The following is a 22,071-nucleotide window of genomic DNA, read 5'->3' as shown; positions in this document are numbered from 1 at the left end:
TCCAACAATCTTTAGTAAAACATTACTTTTGGAAATATTGGGCATCAATTCAGGAGTTTTAACTCTCCTTAAGTTATCTGCATCCTAACAGTCTGTCTTATTTAGTAAATACATATTCATTTTATAGAATGTGTTCTTTAATCAGGAGACCGAACTCTCCCATCTTCATGCTGCCTTTTCTGTATCTGACCACATTATACCTTGCTATTCTCTTAGGAAAATAGAAATTGGCACATCTTAGTTAGCTCATGCACCATAGACTGAGTGGCTTACACAACAAATATGTATTTTTCACAGCTCTGGAGGTCAAGGCGCCAGCAGATCTAGTGTCTGTTGAGGGCCTGCTTCCTGGTTGTAAATGGGCACCTTATTGCTCTGTGCTCATATGGCAGAGAGGAAGAGAAGAAGCAAGCTCTCCCCTACCTCTTCTTATAATGCCATCCTGAGGGCTCTACTCTCTTAACCAAATTACCTTCCAAAGACCCCACTTCCTAATACCATGGCATTGAGGTTTAGGATTGCAAGGTATGAATGAGGTAAGCGCATTCATATGGAATATTCAGTCCATAGCAGTGCCTAAATTCTCCAACCATCAATTCACACCTCAATTCTTAAATTTGACCACCCCATCTAGAATCATAGATGTGCTTTCTTCATGAGATTTACACATATTCTAACTATGGACTAATATGAGTATTTACACCTATCATAATTATTTATTCAGTTAGATTTTAAATCAAAGTCAAAACCATAAAAGCATAAAATATGGGTATTAAATTATCAACAATTCATTTTTAATAGATGTGTCAACTGAGGTAAATTTGGAACAACTCATAAATTTAACTCAGTGTGAACTCATGTTGTTATCATTATAGTTCGTTGTCATTTTTACTGCTACTGTTGTGGTGGTGGTAGTTTTCATAGTTTTCACCATATAAATTCACTTTAAAGGGTAACTCTTTAAAGTATGCTAGAAAACAATGACCACATTTGTCTAATACCATGAAGATCCCCAGCTATAAAATCCTATGGTTCAATTATTATTTTTCACAATGCTATCCTAAATTTTCCATTTGAAGATGTGGAGAAGGTACATAAGAGAATCTTCAATCTTTTACTAGTTTGCATATATGACATTGTATCTTTATTCTCATTTCTACTTTCAAAGGAAGACACACAATATATAGCATTGTAAGGAATGAACTTCAGTGCACTAATCAATAATACTGCCACAAGCCCCGCGGATGATTGTGGCTAACTAGAAAGCGCTATCAACATCTGATGACATGATACCTGCCTTTCACCTTCCAGGTTAATATACTAATGCTACTTTTTGGAACCACATTAATTTTCCTGACATTAATACTGAAATTATATATGTTACAAGTGGTCATAATAACCTTAATATATATATTTTAAGAATGTAAAAGTATTCCAAAATCATATGGTAATATAAATGCAATATACTATCACAACTGTTAATTACTTTTAGAAATTCCATTATTCAATCTGGCATCAAAATAAAGCAAACAGTAAACCAGGAAAGCTTGTTTAATGAAATGACTTTATCTCTCGGGATTATACTCATCCTTATACCTTTAATTGTGCAGACTGGGAAGGAATTGTGACACAAACTGAATAATCTTGCATTATTTGAATAATTTGTAATCGCAGCAGAGCCAGTGATACATTGGCTTATTACATATTTGCATGTTATAATCAACTAAAAGCCCATGCATGCCCAACTATGCAAAACTGTTTAAAATGAAACTTCTCTGACACCATGGCAGCTGCCCTGCCTTGATGTGTCTGATGTAGAGTGGGATACAAGAAGGATTAAGTTAGGCATTCACGAAGCACATACACTGTTTTCATTATGTGTCCTAGGTCAAATGTGAAGCAGTAAAGCTGAATTGGAATATATATTTTCTGAATAAGTACAGATGCATAATCTATGGCATTAAATATCCATAATAACATTTTGGAAGTGTTGTAATCATGTAAGGAAATTCCACATAAGCAAAGCATAGTAAAGATCGATAGTAAAGATTGCCTTCCTCTCTTGCTTCTATTTTTTGGTATCTATAATTTGCTTCTAAGGAAGAGACTTGACATTAGGTGCAGCAGAGGGACTTTCAGAACCAGGTCAGCAATCACAAGGGTGATTTTCTTGGACTCTAAGGAAACAATGAGCTAATGCGATGATTGCTATTAGTTTTATGCCTACTCATAATAACCACATGCAGACAAGGATATGCAGTTAAAGCAGCATGAAGGCACAGAGATATTTGTGTTACAGACAAGAATGTTAATAATCAAAAGATGTAAAATCAGTGACAACAGTCTAAAATTAAGAACAGTGTGACAAGAAATACTAAGATTTTAAATAAATCATGTAGACCAATTGAATATTATCAAATAAACTTTTAAAAACTCAATTAGCCCACTCAAGTAAAATTATTGAAAGCTGGATAAAAAATTCATATTTTTTTAGAGATCAGGCTTTTTAGACATGATGAAAATTAAACACTAAAACAACTCATTTCACTGCAAATTTTCAGAATAAAATATTTCACATTAATAATTATTTTGATAACTAAACTAATTTCATTATATGAAAGAACATCATACTTAATGAAATGTTTCATCAGAATTCCTAAGAAACAGTAATTGAGATGAAGCCCGCTGCTCTTCTTATAGCAGATATAGTCACCAACAGCTACAGCTACACTTAGGCTGTGTGATCGTATCCCCCCACCCAACCCAGCTAGAGATGTCTCCATCAGTGATGTACAACTGAACCAAATGTTACCCTTCAAAATCTATGTGAAATTTCAAATATTCACAGTTAGTCTGAGTTGCTCTTTTACATTATGAGATTGTATTTGGAAATTGTGGAAAAGCCATGGGCAAAATGAAGTAAAGAAATCTGGCTTCTAGAGAGATGAATGAAGGAAGGGCCAGTTAGAAGCAGGAACCAGAGAGACAAAGGGTGACTACTGCCTGGTTCAAGGAAGCTTGCTCAATTCCTTGGTTTCATTATTTCAAAAAATATATAGACCTTGTGTTCTTTGAGTTAACCATAAGTCCCCTTCTCTCTCTTAAGCTAGCTGAAGAGAGTTTGTTACTTGAAAACAATTAAAATTTGACTAACACAATAAAAAACAAACAAACAAACAAAAAACCCCCGACTAAATCAGCTTCAGTTATCTGGACAACTCACAAAGTTCCAACACATCTTGGTAACTAGGCCTGTAGTCATAGCATTCTATTTTAATAATTTTTTCAATGAAACATTTCTCCATACCTTATTTAAGAGAAAATGCAGAAAAACAATGTTTTGAATATAAAGAATATTTATTCAGTTATGGCCATCCTTGTACTCCTGTTCTATGTTAAAGAGATGTATACAAAATGGCACTGTTTTTGAGTGTTATTATTGATTTCTGTAAGCTAACTATTCTCTATGTTTAAACTACTATAAAAACACCCTAGACTGGGTAGCAATAGATATAAACAATAGAAACGTATGTCTCACAGCTCTGGAGGGTGATATTTTGAGGTCAGGGTGTCAGTAGGTTGGGTGAGGGCTCTCTTCCAGGTCACAAACATCTCACTATACCCTCACACAGCGGAAGAAGGCTAGCGAGCCCTCCAGAGCCTCTTTTTTAAGGGCACTAAGCCGTGCCAGAGGGCTCTACTCTCATGACCTAAGCATCTCCCACAGGTCCCACATCCTAATACCATCACATTGGGCATTAGCATTTCAACATATACATTTTAGTGGGGACAAAAAATCCATAGCTCCCACCAATCTACAAAATTATAAATAATTTTGATTTTGATAATTGTTTCCTTCCTTCACTGTGAATTTTTGCTTCTTGTTACAATTAGTCTGCATTCCTGTTTTGATTTGTGAATTGTGATTCACAAATTGAAATATGTGATTTTAATTGTTTATTAATTGTGGAAAACAATTGTTTTAGGAACCTTTATACATGTGCTAAAAATAAAAGTGCCAGGTGACTTTTAGTAAAATCACTCAATTTTTTTTTTAAATTTAGATGCTTTATTTAACAAGTGAGTATATTTTCACATATCTTTTAAAATATTTTTTTACTGATTTTTAGAAAAAGAAGAAGAGAAAGAGAAACAATGAACAGCTGCCTCCAGCGTGCCCCCTACTGGGAATCCAGCGGGAAACCTAGGCATCCCCAAAAGTAGAACCTGCAATCCTTTTAGGGCACAGGAAGATGCCCAACCAACTGAGCCACACCAGCCAGGGCTATTTTCACATCTTTAAGTTTCAACTACAATTTAGTTCAAATATACTGAAGAGAATAAGATAATGGTCAATTCATAACGACCTTATGCATCTATCATGGTCACATTGTACCTCTTGGGGAAAATAAAGTTGAGAACAAAAACTAAGGCAAAAAAATAATAGCAACATCACAGTGGCTCCTTAGAATAAGCCAAGCATTGTGCTAAGTTGACTCATTATATCATTAAAATCCTTATGTGAAATTTGTGCAGTGGTAGTATTATTACACATTTTTTATAGATTTATTTATAACTAAATGCTACACTTTATGCAGTAAGTAGTGAAGCCAAAGTTTGAACTGGAGTAGCTGCTTTCAAATTCTCCATGTTAACCACACTGCCTACAAGGATGCAAATGTCTATGAAAATTAGGAATCTGGATTGAGCTCAATGGAGAGAGGCCCTTAGAATTGTGTATATGTTTGTGCAGGTTTTATATTTTATAGCTCTAAGGGACAGCATTCAAAATATATCTACTTGAATAGTGGAGCACAGGAACTGTGTCCTGCTTCTCAAAGTAATCTCAGCGCTAAACATGTAATAGTGTTTTGGTAAAATAAATTGTATAACTAAAGTGTTCTTGACTCAGGCTTACATGACACCAACTGAATGATAACCTTTAAATCTAAACTTTGATGTATTTTTCACTATTCTATTTTTAGCAAAAACTGTGTGGTCTTTATATCCAGCAGCCACCACTTCCTAAAAATATAGATGCATAATTATGTATCCATCAGTCATGTGAATTCACAGTTGAGGCATAGAGCAGCATGCTCACACTAAAGATCGAAGGTCTTTACATTAGAGAAGCTCTCAGTGTTCACAGAAACAATAGGTAATACTACACATATCTAATTGTTAGTGTGTTCAATACACAGTAAATGCTATAGCAATTCAGCCTAGGAAGGGGTCACCCTTCTGAATGGTAATGAAAGGTTTCATGTTGTTTAACTTCAACTGGGCTTTTAAAAATGGGTGGCATTAAGATGGATTATATGGAGAGTGGGAGGTGGAGTATTTCAACTAATTTGTGCTAAACACTCGAGGTAGAAATTGGGGAGTTACGAAGAGAGAAATCAGGTCATTTGGAGTAAAGAGTGCTGGGCTGTGAGATCACAATGATGGAAACAACTAAGCTCCCGAGGACAGAGATTTCAGGCTGAGCAGTTTGGACCATCACTTTCGGCATTAATGCAAGCACTGAGCGGCATAAAAAAAAGATAGAGAACAGGCAATGAATAGCAAAAGCCTCCAAAAAAAACCTCCAACACAGAGGAGTCTTGAGCATTCTCTCTCCCCCTGCTGCCTTTAATGGAAATAATCAATAGGAATGCTGAATGATTACAGTATATTTTTTCTCTGTAGGAGAGGGGGATTATGTACTCAGAACCATAAAGCATTTTGCTAGCGAAATTAATTCAAATTGACTTGCTTTGGAGCACTGTCACAGGAATTGAAAACAGCTGAGAAATGAGTAGGGCTAAACACAGAGAGAGAGAGAGAAAGAGAGAGAGAGAGAGAGAGAGAGAGAGAGAGAGAGAGAGAGAGAGATCATGATAAACAGCAATCAAACCAGTCAGAAAAAGACCTGGTGATTGGACCTGGGGACCGCTGCAAAGCCCAGTTTTATTTAACATCTTCATTAATTAATGGAAAGAAGAGAGTTAAAAAATCATTATATTCACATATGGAAACTGGTGCATATAACTTTGAGAGCAGAGAATATTTTTCTGAAGGAAAAGCATGTTAGGCCCAGATTTCACATGGACTATATCATTTGGCAGATAAACATCTAGACAGAGACCCAAAAATCCCCATATATTTAACTAGAGGCCCAATGCACAAAGATTCATGCAAGAATGGGCCTTCCTTCTCCTGGCTGCCAGCACCGCCTTCGAATTGGCTGGAGCCGCCTTTCTGCCTTCCCACGCATGCCCAGAGGCCCCAAACAGCTGGGGAGGTGCGGAATGCCTGTGTTGTCACCATGGCAACTACGCAAGCAGCTCGCCCCCAGCCGCTTGGCTCCTGTGTATGCAAATTAACCAACCATCTTTGTTGGGTTAATTTGCATACTCACTCCTGATTGGCTGGTGGGCGTAGCGAAGGTATGGTCAATTTGTATCTTTCTCTTTTATTAATGTAGATGAGGAAGAGGAAACTATTACAAACCAATATAAAACAGGTGGAAATTATTTGGGAAATGGCCATTTGATGCAAGTGTATACACAGGTGTGGAACATGACAGGAAAGGTGACAGTAACTGGTATGTGACTCTTTAGTGACAGTCACTTGCATATGACTCTTGGTTCACATTTACATTCCCTGTTACTCATATAGACTAATGGGGAAAAGCCATTAAACAAGGAACAGATCATAAGAATCAAGTGTTTGTGCAGAATAGACAAGGTGATGAATAGGAATAACATGGCTGGGAGAAGTAGGCAGTGACAGGGATGGAGAGGAAAATCAGTATGGTCTGCTGCCAGGGAGGAACAGTGTCAGTCCTGGAGCCATACTTTTCTAAAAGACTATAACTGAAATTGTCATCTGAAGGGTGGAGCCTTGAGCAACTCAATTGCAGTTAGGTTAAGGAAAAGGGATTAACAAGAGAATATCATGGGTAAAGGTCATTTTCCAGTTTACATTTGTAAGTTTTCCTAATGTGGGAAAAGTGTTTTAAACGCATTATTTTTAGTGAGTTTGAATATATAAATAGAGTGACAAACAACACTTGCATATCTCAATCCTACTCTGCAGGAATACACTGTGACTATTGCTAAGTCATTCAATATTATTGCAAATATCAAAGAATAAATACAACATCTGTCTCATATGCCAAAGGAAAGCTGGTATTTTAGAGAACTTTCTTCATAATTACTAAGTTTCCATGTAGGAAATCTAAATGCAAAATTGCGCTTGTTCTAAACTTCAGTGTATGCTTAATGACTATCTTGAATTCCTTAAATTATTTATCTTAATTACCTCACGGGTTGTATGTGCTTTTTGTTTTTCTAAAAAATAATGAATACAAAGTACTTGGGAACAGAATTGTTCTTCATTATACTGGCATTTGCATTATATAGTATAATATCCATCCCCTTTAGAATAATTTTCTATCACTGTCCAAATAAAAAGCTTTTCTATAGCCACTAATATGCTCTTTTTTTTTACCCACTTCAGCATTACTTTAATCTTTATTAGCCTCTTCATGTTCAATGTGGGCCTCAATTCTTGTCATTATCTTTCCTCTCTTCAACAGAAAGCAAAGCCAAAATAAGATTCTAGCAAAACTTAGCATGATCACAACCAAAACTTGAAATTAGCAGTGTTCAAAAAGTTCTCCTCAGTCTTTGCCTTTAATTTTGGGAAGAACGAGCCACATACAAAACCTCCACACAAACACACACACACATACTTTGGCCAAAATCTGAGTATCAGAAAGAACAACCAGTTTGTCTTTCTGAATTCAAGAGAGCCCACATCATATCCTCACAGTCCATGTTGAATAATCTAAACCTGAGTTATTTTCAACTTCAAAAGTAAATGCACAGGTTCTCTGTCTCAAAGAAATCATAAAATAGAACAAAGTGACAATAAAGCAAGAAATGCCATCAGCTCCTGTTTTCAAGTATCTTCTATGCAGAACTATTGCTTGTTCTTTCTCCCCCAAGGGCAGAAAACAGGTTACTTACTCTGTCTCCATTTTAGTACAAATATGTTTTAAGTCAATATTGGAATCTCTCTCAAATGAATAAATTATCATGAATGATTCCAATAGCCTAAGTTCAGCATAATAAGATATCTCAAAATAATGTTTATCCTCTATGGCTGTACAAAGATAATAGAGCAAAAATAAAGGCAGAAACTGAAATACAACTCGTAGGTGATGCCCAGGGGAGTGTGGTGGCCCGCCCATTGTGTGCTACAGGAAATACAGAGAACTCAGTAGGGAAAAGGCCTCTTCCACCAAAGGAAAGGAGGCAGGTGTATCTTGTGATCATTTGTAACAACCAATGAAAAAAAGAGCAAAAGTGGAATTTCTAAAACGTAAGAACATAATCTGCTCATACCAAAACCATAACCATGAATTTTATTCTCAGTATAAGCCTGGAAAACACTTGATAAAAATGCCCAGGAAACAAGGCTGTTTATATCCATGCTTAGACTATATAGATTAATCAATATTAAATGTTCCAGATGATGACTGAAATAACTCTAATGTAATTAGAAGGAAGAAAAACACATGTTCAAGGTGTGAACAAATAGGTTGGTGGAACTATGGAAAAAGAGATTGACAGTTTAAGGGAAGAAGAAAAAGAGGCAAGTCTAAGTGATAAAATACTTATTTTAGAAAAAGTCTATTGGGTCTACCTTTATTCAGGCAGATGATTCAATCAAAATTCAAACTAATGCATTACTATGAGGTTTGTTCATCTATTCTAAAAACTTTCATAATTTTAATTGAAATGGGATTTAAATTCCATGTAAGTTTTACCTTTAAGGAAAATACTTAGGACCTTACAGGTTTTGCTTATCTTTTTCTAAAGTCTAGACATGGAGTTTGCTACTAAACAATTGTCATTTAATAGGAAAGTGGAGAATTGCAGAAATGGACTGCCTATGGTTATGGGATAGTGCTACTTTCAAAAATCCCAAAATAGGGTATAAAAAATAGAGAAATGGTCTATGACAAATATATATGCTCTATTAAACCAAAAAAAGACATGGAGGAACCTTAAATGCCTGTTGCTAAGTGAAGGAAGCCAATCTGAAAAGGCTAATACTGTGATTAAAACTACTTGACGTTCTAGAAGCGGGGGGGAAAAAGAGACAATAAAAATCTCAGTATTTGCCAGGGGTCAGAGAGGAAGGAGGGAGGAAGGAGGCAAGGGATGAATAGGTGGACCATAGGGGATTTTAGGGCCATGTAACTGATCTGTATTATGCTGTAATAATAAGTATATGTCATTATATACTTAAACCCCACAGAATGTACAACAGAAAGAGAACTCTTATATAAACTAAGGCATTTAATTAAACCAATGTATCCACATTGGTTTATCAAAATAACAACAGTATCACACTACTACAATCTATACTAATAAAAGGATAATATGCTAATTAGACCAGATGTCTTCCAGACGTCCTTCCTGACAAAGCCAGGCCTAGGTGAAGCTTCCCGCCTGTGGTCCCAGGTGCCAGCGCCTGCAGCTGAGGTCCGGGAAGCTGAAGCCGCCCACTCCGAGGTCCCAGATGCCTGCGGCCAGCAGAGTGAGGGAAGCCTGGGCCCGGGGTGCCTGCGGCCGGCTGGCGGAGGGAAACCTGGGTCCCAGGTGCGAGGCCGAGGCAGAGGCAGTTAGGGGTGATTAGGCCAGCAGGGGAGAAGTTAGAGGCAATCAGGACTGCAGAGGAGCAGTTAGAGCAATCAGGCAGGCAGGCAGAGGTGATTAGGGGTGATCAAGGAATGAAGGCAGAGAGTTAGGGGCAGGCAGGCAGGCAGGCAGGCTAGTGGTTAGGAGCCAGCGGTCCTGGATTGCAAGAGGCATGTCCCACTGTGGGATTGGGCCTAAACTGGCAGTCGGACATTCCCCTGAGGGGTCCTGTATTAGAGAGGGTGCAGGCCAGGCTGAGGGACCCCCCCCCATGCACAAATTTCATGGACCAGGCCTCTACTATGTTAATAATAGTGGAAACAGAGTGAGGAGTAAATTGAGGTGGTATATAAGAACTCTTCATACTCAGGGCTAATTATTCTATGAAGCTAAAATGTCTCTAAAAATTAAAGTCTATTAATTTAAAAAGTATGGCTCCAAAATTTATGAGTATTTTAAAGTGATATCTTATATGAAACATAAAAATAGATGATAATAGAAACCCTCACAAAAATCAATGTAATCTCAATGCCTCTTTATTTAGTATTTACCTCCATTCTTCAGAACCACTATCACTGTTAAAATCATGTCCTCTTGAACTGAGGCTGAAAAAGTTTGAGAACTTCAATATAAATTATTTTTAAAAGGTGCTCTGAAGGAAAAAAAAATTTACTCAAATAAACAGGGAAATTTAGAACTGAGGGTAACTATGCATAATTTACGTCAATTTATATGGCATTAGTCTATGTTTTTCTTGTTTTTGTTACTGTTTAAAATTAAAGACAAGTTATGCAAAAATTTTAAAAAAATATTTACAATCCTCTTCTCAATTTCATACAAAGTGAGATTAGAGAATCTAGTTCCACATTTGGAAGTTCAGGTATGAAATCTCTCAAAGTCTACTTATTTCATGTAATAGTCAAATGCTGAAGACATAGCTGAGTAATTGTTACTTTTAACTACCAAAATGTTGGTTTCTGGCTATATTTGGGAACAGAAATATAGAAGCAGCTTTTTTTATCAACCATCATCGTTTCTATTTCTTTAGTGGTTTAAGAATCACATGGTGCATTCAAATTCATTTTCTTATTTTATCCTAAAAACGACAATGCTGGATAGATGATATAATAGCCCCCCATCCCACTTAACAGATAGGAAAGCTGAGCTCCACAGAGGTCACAAAAATTAAAGATATAGCATGGTGTTGATTCATCCTTTTAATTATCTATCAATCTATTTACCTAATTATGTAGTTAGCTAATATATACATGCACTATAACAATTGTAACATATATTTGAGCATGTATGTGTTATATATTTGTTTCAAATACTAATGATCTATCAATGGATAGAATGAGACCCATTCTGCCTCATTGAAAACTTTTTTTGAGGTGAATTTCTCTTCTACACCAATTCCTCTTTTATGTAAACCACAAATCTGGGCACATTCCAGAACCTGGTCATGTCTCTGGAGACCTACCCATTCAGAGGAGCTCACCTCTGGTTTAAAACAACCAGTATCCTGAAAGTCCTGGGTTTGAAATGGATTCAACCTCTTACCAGCTGCATAACCTTGTGGAAGTCACCCTTACAGAGCCTCATTTTTCCCTTCTACAAAAACAATATTAAGTTTCTCTTTTTATATTGTCATCTTTAGTACTAATTGGAATTATGTACACGAGAGAGCATTGTTTTTCATGGCAAGATAATGATAAACAGTGATAGGACACGTGTGCCAAATACAATAGAATACATTTGCTCTTTCCAGTTGTGTCATAAACTACCTGAGTGACTTTGAAAAAATACTATCTCCTCTCCACCACTTTTGTACATCGTATATAATAAAAGGCTAATATGAAAATCGACTGAACAGTGGAACATCCGGTCGCTATGATGTGCACTGACCACCAGGGGGCAAATGTTCAATGCAGAAGCTGCCTCCTGATGGTCTGTGCACTCCCACAGTGGGAGAGCCACTCAGCCAGAAGCCCTGAGCTGGGCTCACAGCTGGCAAGCACAGTGGCAGTGGAGGAGCCTCTCCCACCGCCACAGCAGTGCTAAGGATGTCGGAAGGACGATTAGGCCCGCTCACCCCAGGGAACGGGCCTAAGCTGTCAGTTGGACATCCCCTGAGGGCTCCCTGACTGCAAGAGGGTGCAGGCTGGGCTGAGGAATCCCCCCTCCCCTGAGTGCATGCGTTTCATGCACTGGGCCTCTAGTATATAGAGAAAAAAGCCTATAGAGAACGTCATCTACAACATTATTCTAACATTATGATTACTCCTTTTCAAAATAATGCTGTCCCAAGCTCCAGAATGTCAGGAAATTTTGTTTGTTTTCTTCACTGTTGTCACTCCAGTGCCTGGAACAGAAACTGGCTCTTACCAAGTGCCTGCTACATATCTGTTGAATGAATAAATGCCTTAAATTTGCATAAAATTAAACTTTGTTGTAACATAGTACTTCTAGATATGTCCAGAATAAAAAAAAAGAGTAGAGTTCAACTTCTTACCATGAGGCAGGCAGACACACACACACACACACACACACACACACACACACACACACACCATCTCACCTACTATGGTTAAAAAGCACATGCTAAAGCCCAAATTTAAATGATGTGTCCTAACTCAGGTGAAGTAGTCAAAACAATAAAAATAAAAACTAGAAGGACTCTATCTCAACATGTAACAATAAGTGGAATTAAAAAAAAAAAAGTCCCTCCTAAAACAACAGAAAATCCTGATGCGTGTGAAATACTAAAAATTGCCTCCACAAATATGCCAGCATTACAGACTGCAACTTAAATGTGTGGAGAGCACCTGACAGAAATTGAATCAAACAGGAGAAATTGCTTACTCTCTTAGAAAGCAGCCTCTCCTCAGCCCTGGGCTGTGGGGATTATAACAGGCTGCTAACTCTCGTTTTCTGAAACTTCCAACTAAACAGAAAAGCTCGAAATTCACTTTATATGAACTTTCCCAATCTTTAACTGCTGACAACGGGCTCATGTAAATATACTTAGTGATAAAACAAACAAAAACCTGATGGACTGGTAGGTGGATCTCAGTATGAGATAGAAATGGAATAGAAGGTCAAAGGTGAAGGGATTAAGAAAAACCAAAACAAAACAAAAACCCTCATAATCTCACCCCCCTTTCCCTGTGGTAATGACCATAGACATACAACAGTATGGTCATTACCACAGGGAAATGGAGGTGGGGGAGACAGGAGAGGGTAAAGGGGGGATAAATGGTGATGGGAAGAAACATGACTTGCGGTAATGAGCACACAATACAGTATACAGATGATGGATTATAGAATTGTACACTTTAAACCTATATAACCTTATTAACCAATGTAACCTCAACAAATTCAATAAAAACATGCTAACCCCCCAAATGAAGATCAAAGAAAGCATGTTTACTGAGTGCCAACACTGTGCCAAGCTCTATTCTCAGTCCCACTTATTTAACCTTTATGCAAAACTATAACACACAATTTATGCTCCATTTCATAAGTAACAAAATAAGTTATCCTACCAAAAAATATTTTAAGTTGCCCCATCTGATAATATGGACGATATGTTGGGTTGAAATTAATTTTTGAAAACTCTGAGAAAATATGTCATATTCTCTTTGAATCTAGTTTTGTATTTCTCCAGTTTCCATTCCAGAGTTATTCAGGAAAGGTTTAACTATAGGGGTAAATCTGATGTTGTATTGGCTCTTGCAACTAGAAATTTTGGAAGATATTTACTCAGTTTTGTATGTGATTTCTGCAACATTGATTTCCTTAAAAATATACAATCTCTTTATATTAGAAATAGTCTTTTTCCAATCATTTTAACAACATTATGCTTTATCTTTCTATTATAATTGAGTTAATGCTTCTTGTGTAATAATAATAATTGTATGTCACAATATTTTACTTATGCTTTCATTTTCCATCTACTAGTAGCTATGAAATATTTTTAAATGTAATCTATTTATTAAGATCATTAGCATATAAATACATTAATATGCATATTGTTAGAAAATGGCTTAATTTTTACCCAAAAGACTTTTTTTTAAATCCTCAATCGAAGATATGTTTTGGTTGTTTTTTGTTTTGTTTTATTTTGTTTTTAAGAGAGAGAGAGAGAGAAACATCAACATAAGAGAAAAACATTGATTGGTTGCCTCCCTATCATAGGTACCCTGACAGGATTTGAACCCACAACCTAGGTATGTGCCCTGAACAAGAATAGAACCTATAACTCTTTTGTGTATAAGACAACACTCCAACCAACCACACCACCAGTAAAATAATTTACTAATAAATACAACTGTTATTGTAGCAATTTTCCAATGAAGCATTTTTTCTGAAAATTTTCAATAAAGAAAAATGCAAAAATTAAAAGAAAACCTTTTAATGATTACTGACCTAATAAATGCAATCCATTCCAGGTTCTCCCTGATAGTTTCTAATAATCTGATAAATTTTTAATCTCAATGAAATTTTAAAGGAGTTTCTTATAATATTTACATTCCTTAATGTAGTGAAGAAACACAAAATAAATTGTTCCCAGTGTGTGAATTGATTTTATTTCCTATTCAATCTTCACTATTTCTTCTTCAACCATGCCACGTGCAAATCAGCAGCAAATCTTTTTATTTTTTTCAACTCTTGTTTTTTAAAGATAAATCAATTGTATAAGTCTGTTGGTTGCTTTAATCTGAATTTTTAAGGTAACTTCACATTTCTTCACAGAAATACTTAGAGAGGAAAATCATGTATTTGTTATTCAGTCACTGAAATCCCTTCCCTATTTGCCTGCTTTTCCCAGACAGAGCTGATCTGCCCATTTTCACACACACACACACACACACACACCCCTCCTCTCTTAACAACAAATATGGCCAGTGGATTTTCAATCATATGTGACATTTAACATAATGTCTACTTAAGTTCTAATAAAATTTCATAAAGGCTTACCCCATTTTTTGGAAAAGCAATCCATCCCAGGTCCCCCATGACAGTACGTGAATCCAATAAATTCACTGAAAGAGAAAGAACACAAAATTGAGTCAAATGTAACAAAAATGAATCACTATTTTCAATATTATTAAAAGTGCATATTGCTACAAAACTAAAATTAGATTAAGTATTCATTATGATAAATACTAGAGTTATAATTTAAACAAAGAATTTCAATGCAAGAAAACAAGTTATTTTGAATTAACACTTAGAGCAAAATTATATAAACAAGTCATTACCCTAAGTGCTTTTTTTGTCAAACAACTATAAAGAATTAAATTAAGAAAGAGAAAATATGAAAAATCCACAGAAAACAGTAAAAACAATGCAGTGATTTTTCAAGCTCTAGGCTTTGGGATTAAGGAAAAGCCATAAAATTGTAGCTGAACGTATTGTATTTTCTTCCGGAAAGCTGTTATGAAGCAATTAACAAATAATTTACATTAAACAGCAATAAACTATCCCCAAGCTTGCAACATTTTTGTGATATTAACTGAAATCTGTAATCCAAATTGCAAGTTTAATTAAGAAATAAATCTACACACCCTTAACCAAACCAAGGAAATTGTAGCAGCTCTCAGGGCTGTTGTTACAGTTATGAGTCCACTGCATTTCCAAGTTATCTTCTACTTATATATGACCACAACCTTCAATGTGCTTCTTACAGAACTATCAGCTACATTTTTGAAAGACAGACATCATTTATGTCTAGATATCATAAAATGTTTGGAACTCCCAGGTGGAAGTCTGAATATCATCATTTCAAAAGAAAACCACACCATATTTATACAGATGTGTATCCACATCCCACACACTCACCATGTTTATATTTTGGGAAGTTCATCTACTGTCCCCCCAAGTTATACCAGCTAAAAGAGTACTGTGTTCCCAAAATGCTTTAGACCTGGGTCACAGATCACTAGGTTTCCAACCTATTATGCCTAATCCAAATGGGCCTCCCTATGCAGCTAAAACACATTCAAGGAGCATGGCATGTGGATCCAAAAGGAAAACAACTATGTTATCCCAGTCAGAGGTGTGGAGCTTCCTTAAACTAAATCAAGAGCCAGTAGCTTGAAATGTCAGTAATTAAAAAAAAAATGATTCTGCCCAACTGAAGTGGCTCAGTGGTTGAGCATTGACCTATGAACCAGGAGGTCATGGTTCAATTCCCAGTCAGGACCCATGCAGGTTGCAGGCTTAATCCCCAGTGTGGGGCCTGCAGGAGGCAGCTGATCAATGATTCTCTCTCATCATTGATGTTTCTATCTCTCTTTCCCTCTCCTTTCCTCTCTGAAATCAATAAAATGTATTTAAAAAATGATTCTATGTGCAAGAGGAAAGCCTAGGTACTAAAGGAATAATAGATAATAGGCTGTTATAATATTTCTGTAAGAGAATATAAAACAAAATTATTATAACCAAGGAAGTTAAAATCATAGTTTAAATAGAAATTTTCTACACATCATAGAAAGGGTACATTTAACCCTCACTTTCCATCATTTTATAACATCAAACATATTAATACACTAACGTTAATACATTATAATATTAGTAATATAAAGATAAATCAAAAATTTTAAATTTTTATAAAGTAGAAATATACTCAACACACACACACACATATATATAATGTATGTGTATATTCATTATATGTGCCTATTTTCCTCAAGTTCTGAGCTCTTTAACTATAAAAGTTCATATTTATAGAATGGTTGTGTCATCTTTAGTCTACCTACATCAACTTGGCTTTAGAGAATAAAAAAATAATTTGTGAAATTATTTTTAGAAGAAATTGACCTAACTGAAATTGACATAATTTAAAATGATTGTTTACAACAGAAACAAAAAATCTATTCCACCTCCCACTGACCTTGCAAATCCTCCAGTCATTCCACTAAATCTATTTTTTTTCAGTTAGATCCCTACTCTTCTCTTTTTATTCTGTTGTTGGCTTTTCTGACTTCCATGGGAATAAGGCTACAGTAAACTTAAATGCCCTTGTTCTCATTTTGGCTTTTCTAGGACACTTAGGGTTGTGTCTAGACATGATTAAATACCAGGGTAGTGCAGGACCTAAACCATTATATTTATTCATCTTTATTATTCCTTTATTTCACCTTTGATACTTAGCAACAGAATATCTGTGTACTAGTAGACTAGATAAAGTAGAGACAATCTGCAAACTAAAGGCCTTCTACTATGATGGCGGTCAAAGTGAACTTAATACCACAGTGGCAAACTGGTGTGCATAGGAATTCTGGGAATTCCTAATCGGCCTGCATGAGGAACACAGCATTCCTAGTAGACCTTTTAATAATATGTGGGTCTTGAAATATTCGTTTTTGCCAACAGAATTCCAGATTTTTTTTTAACCTTAGTTACCCTCACTTAAATGAATTTTAATCTAAATTACTATTTTTACTCTTTTTTGGACTAAAATATATGTGTGTGAAAGTAAATGAAGGAACTGAAAACATTAGCTGGGCTATTAATACAATTTACTGATAATTTGCAATATTGAAATACATTATTAAATGCATGAAAATAATCACAATAGGAATGTATATTATCTTTCATATGATGATCTTGTCAAAAGGTTTTCTTCAGATAATATTAGCAGGTCTATAGGAAATATGTGTATGTTCCCACTACTGTCTAAAATTGCTTTCCTCTTGGAAATAGATGATTTCATAATGTTCACAATGCAAATAATATATTTATATATACCATTACTAAATTTGAAATTGAGAGAGGGGGAGGAAAATTAGATGTTTTAGACAATTTCTTGCAGATTTTTATATTATAATTTTGTGAGCAAATGGGATATGATGCCTCCAGGAAATAACTAAAATTATGATATATAACAATATATGACCATACTATTTATCTATAGATCACCATATCAATCTCTATATTGATATATATATAGGGAGAGGGAGCTTTCTTATACCTCCAAATTTTGCATATGCCGATCTTGCTCTCAAATGTCTCTCTCCCTTTTTGAATTGCTAAATCTGCATTTGTCCTGTAAAACATATTTCAGGAACCGCCTTCTCCTGGACGCCATCTCTGATCATCCCTTACCTACATCTCAGTAAGGTATTCATGCTGAATATTCAATTAACACCTATTCTTATCTCCAAAACACGAAATACACAGAATTGTACTATTTCCTTAAAATAACACTATTTTGACTTATGCCTGGGAACCTAGCCTATGCTTGGAACAGCTAATGAGCCGTTTTTCTTATGAATGAATCACTTGGTCTGTGGGCAGGTCTGGAGTGCGTGTCTGTATGAGCACATACCAGTGGTTCACAACATGAACATCTGGTAATGTCTGGAGATGCCTTTGACTTTCAAAACTGGAGGGTGGGGTGGTGGTAACTTTTTAAGGTACAGAATGAAATGTTATGCTGTACATTTAAAACTAATATAATATTGTATATGAGCTATGCATTAATAAAAATTAATTAAAAAATTAATTAATTTTTTAAACTGAACGGTGGGGGAGTATTTTGCTACTGACATCTCATGGGAAGAAGCCAGGCCCGCCCTTAAGCATCCCTTAATGCACAGCAAAACCTCCTGCACTCCCAGGAAAGAATTATGTGGCTCAAATTTCACTAGTGCCAGAGTTGAGAAACCTTGCCACCTACCTATGATGCAGTACTATAAAACCTCTAGTTCCACATCTTCATTAACAAAAGTTAGCATATTTGAAGGCATTCCATATGAATCAAAATACTACTCCAATTTAATAAAATAAAACTAATAAATATGAAGTCTCACTTAGCAAAACAGTATTTTTATAACCAAACTCCTGTAATTTTTTTTCACATAACCAATAAAGCTGTTCTCATTTATGTGCTCATAATTTTTCAACATTCATGATAGCATGCATGAAAGAGCACTATACCACTGATATTATTGCCTACATTTCACCCACTACTTAGGCTAGTTAATAAAACCAGAAGTTTAGGATATATATAAATTTTCAGAAATTGATTTCTCAATTTCACTACTAAATGTATTTATTTAATTAATTAATTAATTTTTAGTTTTTATTGAATTTGTTGGGGTGACCGTGGTTAACAAAAATGTATAGGTTGCAGGTGTACAATTCTATTATGTATTATATGCACATTGTACTGTGTGTTTACCACTCCAAGCTAAATCTCCTTCCATCACCATTCATCCCCCTTTTTTCTCCTACCTTCCCCCATTCCCCTTTCCCTCTGCTAACCACCATAGTGTTGTCAGTGTCTGCAAGGTTTGTTTGTTTTTTCTCTTTGCTCAATCCCTGCACCTTTTGCACCCAGCCCCACAAACCCTTCCCTTCTGAGAGCTGTCAGTCTGTTCTCTGTATCTATGAGTCTGTTTCTGTCTTGTTTCTTAGTTTATTTTGTTCATTAGATTCCACATATAAGTAAAATCATATGGTACTTGTCCTTCTCTGACTGGCCTATTTCACTTAGCATAATGTTCTCCAGGTTCTGCCATACTGTTGCAGAAGGTAAGACTTCCTTCTTTATCATGACTGAGCAGTATTCCATTGTGTAAATGTACCACAGCATTTTGTTTCTCCCATTGATATTTTTAGAAAGTGTGGAAGGGAGTGGGAGAGACAGAGAGAGAAACATCCATGTGAGAGAGACATTGATTAGTTGCCTCCCACATGAACCACAACCAGGGCCAGGGACTGAGCCTGCAAACGAGGTACCTGCCCTTGACCAGAATCAAGCCCGGACCGTTCAGTCCACAGGCTGACCCACTATCCACTGAGCCAAACCAACTAGGGCTACACAGCTTTTTTATCCACTCATCTACTGATGGGCACTGAGGCTGCTTCCAAATCCTGGCTATTGTAAATAACACTAAAATGAGCATTAGGGGTGCAAAAACTCTTTCGAATTGGTGTTTCAGGTTTCTTTGGATAGATTCTCAAAAGTGGAATTACTGGGTCAAAAGGCAGTTTCAGTTTTAATTTTAATTAAAATACAATGAGAAAATTCCATAGTACTTTCCCATAGTGTCTGCACCAATCTGCATTTCCACCAGCAGTGTTCAAGGGTGTCGTTTTCTTCACATTCTAGCCAACACTTGTTTGTTGATTTATTGATGATAGACATTCTGATAGGTGTGAAGTGATATCTCATTGTGGTTTTAATCTGCATTTCTCTGATGATTAGTGATATTGAGCATCTTTACATATGTCTACTGGCTAGACATATGTTTTTGCACATCAAAGGAAATCATCAACAAAGTGAAAAGACAACCCATTGAATGAAAGAATATATTTGCCAATGATATAGCTGATAAGGGGTTAATATCTGAAATTTATAAAGAACTTATAAAGCTCAACACCAAAAAAAACCCCAAAAAACCCACACAAACCTTCCAATTAAAAAAGCTGAAAAGACACTTCTTCAAAGAGAACATGCAGATGGCCAACACAAAACTTATTTTAAAAGGCAGTAATGTATTTGGACCTCTACCACAGTAACAGTCGCTAAGTATCTTCTGTGCAACAATTACAGTAATTAAATCGTTCTGAACAGTATATATGCTGGTTGTAAATTGCAATGAATACTCAATGAGTATTGATCTTCCCTGTACAACTTAATTAAAACTTGTCAAGGAGAAGTCACTAATGAATATAATTAGAGAAAATGTGTGATACCACAGTTACTTTGGAAGACATTAATTAGATAATAGAAATTTTATGGAAAACGTTTTTTATTCTATTATTTATATTTTAAAATAAAGCCATACTGTTAAATTGAGAGACAATCTTCAAGGTCATTTCCCCTAAGTCACTGTGTAATTGCAATGAGGATGGGCATATTGGTTGGTATTCTAATCAGTAATTAAGAAGATAGATTCTCCAGGAGAAATAAATCTACAGAGGTCAATAAATATATAGTCTATTACAAATTTCCTAAAATTATATAGAAAAAAAGAATCATGAACACAGGAACTTTTACTAAGTAAAAATCAGTTAATTGCCTGACCAACCAAATGACAGATAATAAAACTGATTCAAACTAATCTTAAGTATGCTGTATTTTTATTACTATACACTAATCATTTTAATGCTTTCATGAACAAGTAGAAAAAAAGTTCTTAAATAACTTACTTTAAGAAAAGCCAGAGAGTTGCTAACTCATTTTTGTTGTTGTTGTTTTGTTAAGATTCAATGGGGGTAAGGAAAAGACAGAATGAGTAAAACGGAATATGTAATATATATGAAGACTCCCAAGTCCTCACCTTTCCACATCCTAACAACTAAAGGTTAGTTTGAGCTAATAATTCAAATATGGTATTCAATTATTATAATTTTCAAATATTCATAACTTTCTATGTATCATTTTGATGCCATTGTTTTCTCCTTAACATCTTGCTAATATTAGTAACAAAGATCAGAAAAAAAAAAAAACTGGATTCTCCAGGAAAGTGACATATTAGGATGAATGTATTTTAAGACTTTGAAGAGTTGAAAGAGAGCTCAAGGACAGTCAATCCCACCATAGTCAGCCTTGAGAAAATGTATGATCCTTGATGACATGAAGATAGAGAGCCAGACACATAGTCTTACTCTTATATTGTTTCTGCTTTTCACATAATCTTCACAGTAACAAACAGTTATAATGTTAGCTAGATCTCCACCACAACATGAAGAGGATAATTTGGATTAGAAACAAACAGCATGGCATGCTATTTCTCTAAAGGCATTGACTCAAATTCCCTTTGCATAGAGTTCAATTTTGATGAATGCTTGCTTATTTATTTCCATTTAACAATATCAAAAAAGCTACTGGATTCAATTATGGCACACATTTTACTAATCTGTGGAAATAAACCCCAGATACACAGCTGTCCAGCCTCCCTTCATGGTCCCATTCAGCACAGATGTTATTTCTTGCTTGTGGGCTAAATTTTATAATTTGACAACTGCTGCAGGGAACAAAGAACAGTTGACAAAATGAGTGCAGGGAAAGAGTACATGTGTTTCCCATTGGAGAACGAAATTTGTAAATTTGGTAAAACTATGTTATAGGTTTAGGGGTATTATGCAGATTTCTGGCATCCTTTATTGAAGGCAAGAGTCTACGACCAATAGTATTTCCACAGGCAATTAATGGGCAAGTATCTATTTCTTTTGCAATTCTGAGCAACCCATGTGCACAACTTTATTTTAAAAAAAAGAGAGGAAGAAAGAATATGGTGAAAGGAACTTAGTGTATACTATGTGTCAATTGCTCTACTGGGCAACTTGTATATGTTCTTTCATTTAATCATCTCAACAAAATGGAGACTCAACAGAATACTGACAGTTTTCAACCCCATTC

General features: G+C 35.6%; 1 protein-coding gene across 6 annotated transcripts in view; it reads right to left on the bottom strand.

Moving 5' to 3' along the window:
* Positions 1 to 22,071, bottom strand: part of EPHA5 (EPH receptor A5) — a 356,087-nt gene that overhangs the window by 310,859 nt on the left and 23,157 nt on the right. For all 6 annotated transcript variants that reach the window (XM_059670011.1, XM_059669975.1, XM_059670021.1 and 3 more), the window contains exon 2: positions 14,676 to 14,740. In XM_059670011.1, coding sequence (XP_059525994.1) covers positions 14,676 to 14,740 — 65 coding nt within the window. The remainder of the gene's footprint in view (positions 1 to 14,675; positions 14,741 to 22,071) is intronic.

The sequence above is a fragment of the Myotis daubentonii genome, chromosome 1 (genome assembly GCF_963259705.1).
Source record: "Myotis daubentonii chromosome 1, mMyoDau2.1, whole genome shotgun sequence".
In the NCBI taxonomy this organism is placed as follows: domain Eukaryota; kingdom Metazoa; phylum Chordata; class Mammalia; order Chiroptera; family Vespertilionidae; genus Myotis; species Myotis daubentonii.
The sequence above is the reverse complement of the archived record's forward strand: the minus strand, read 5'-3'. Positions and strand labels throughout refer to the sequence as shown.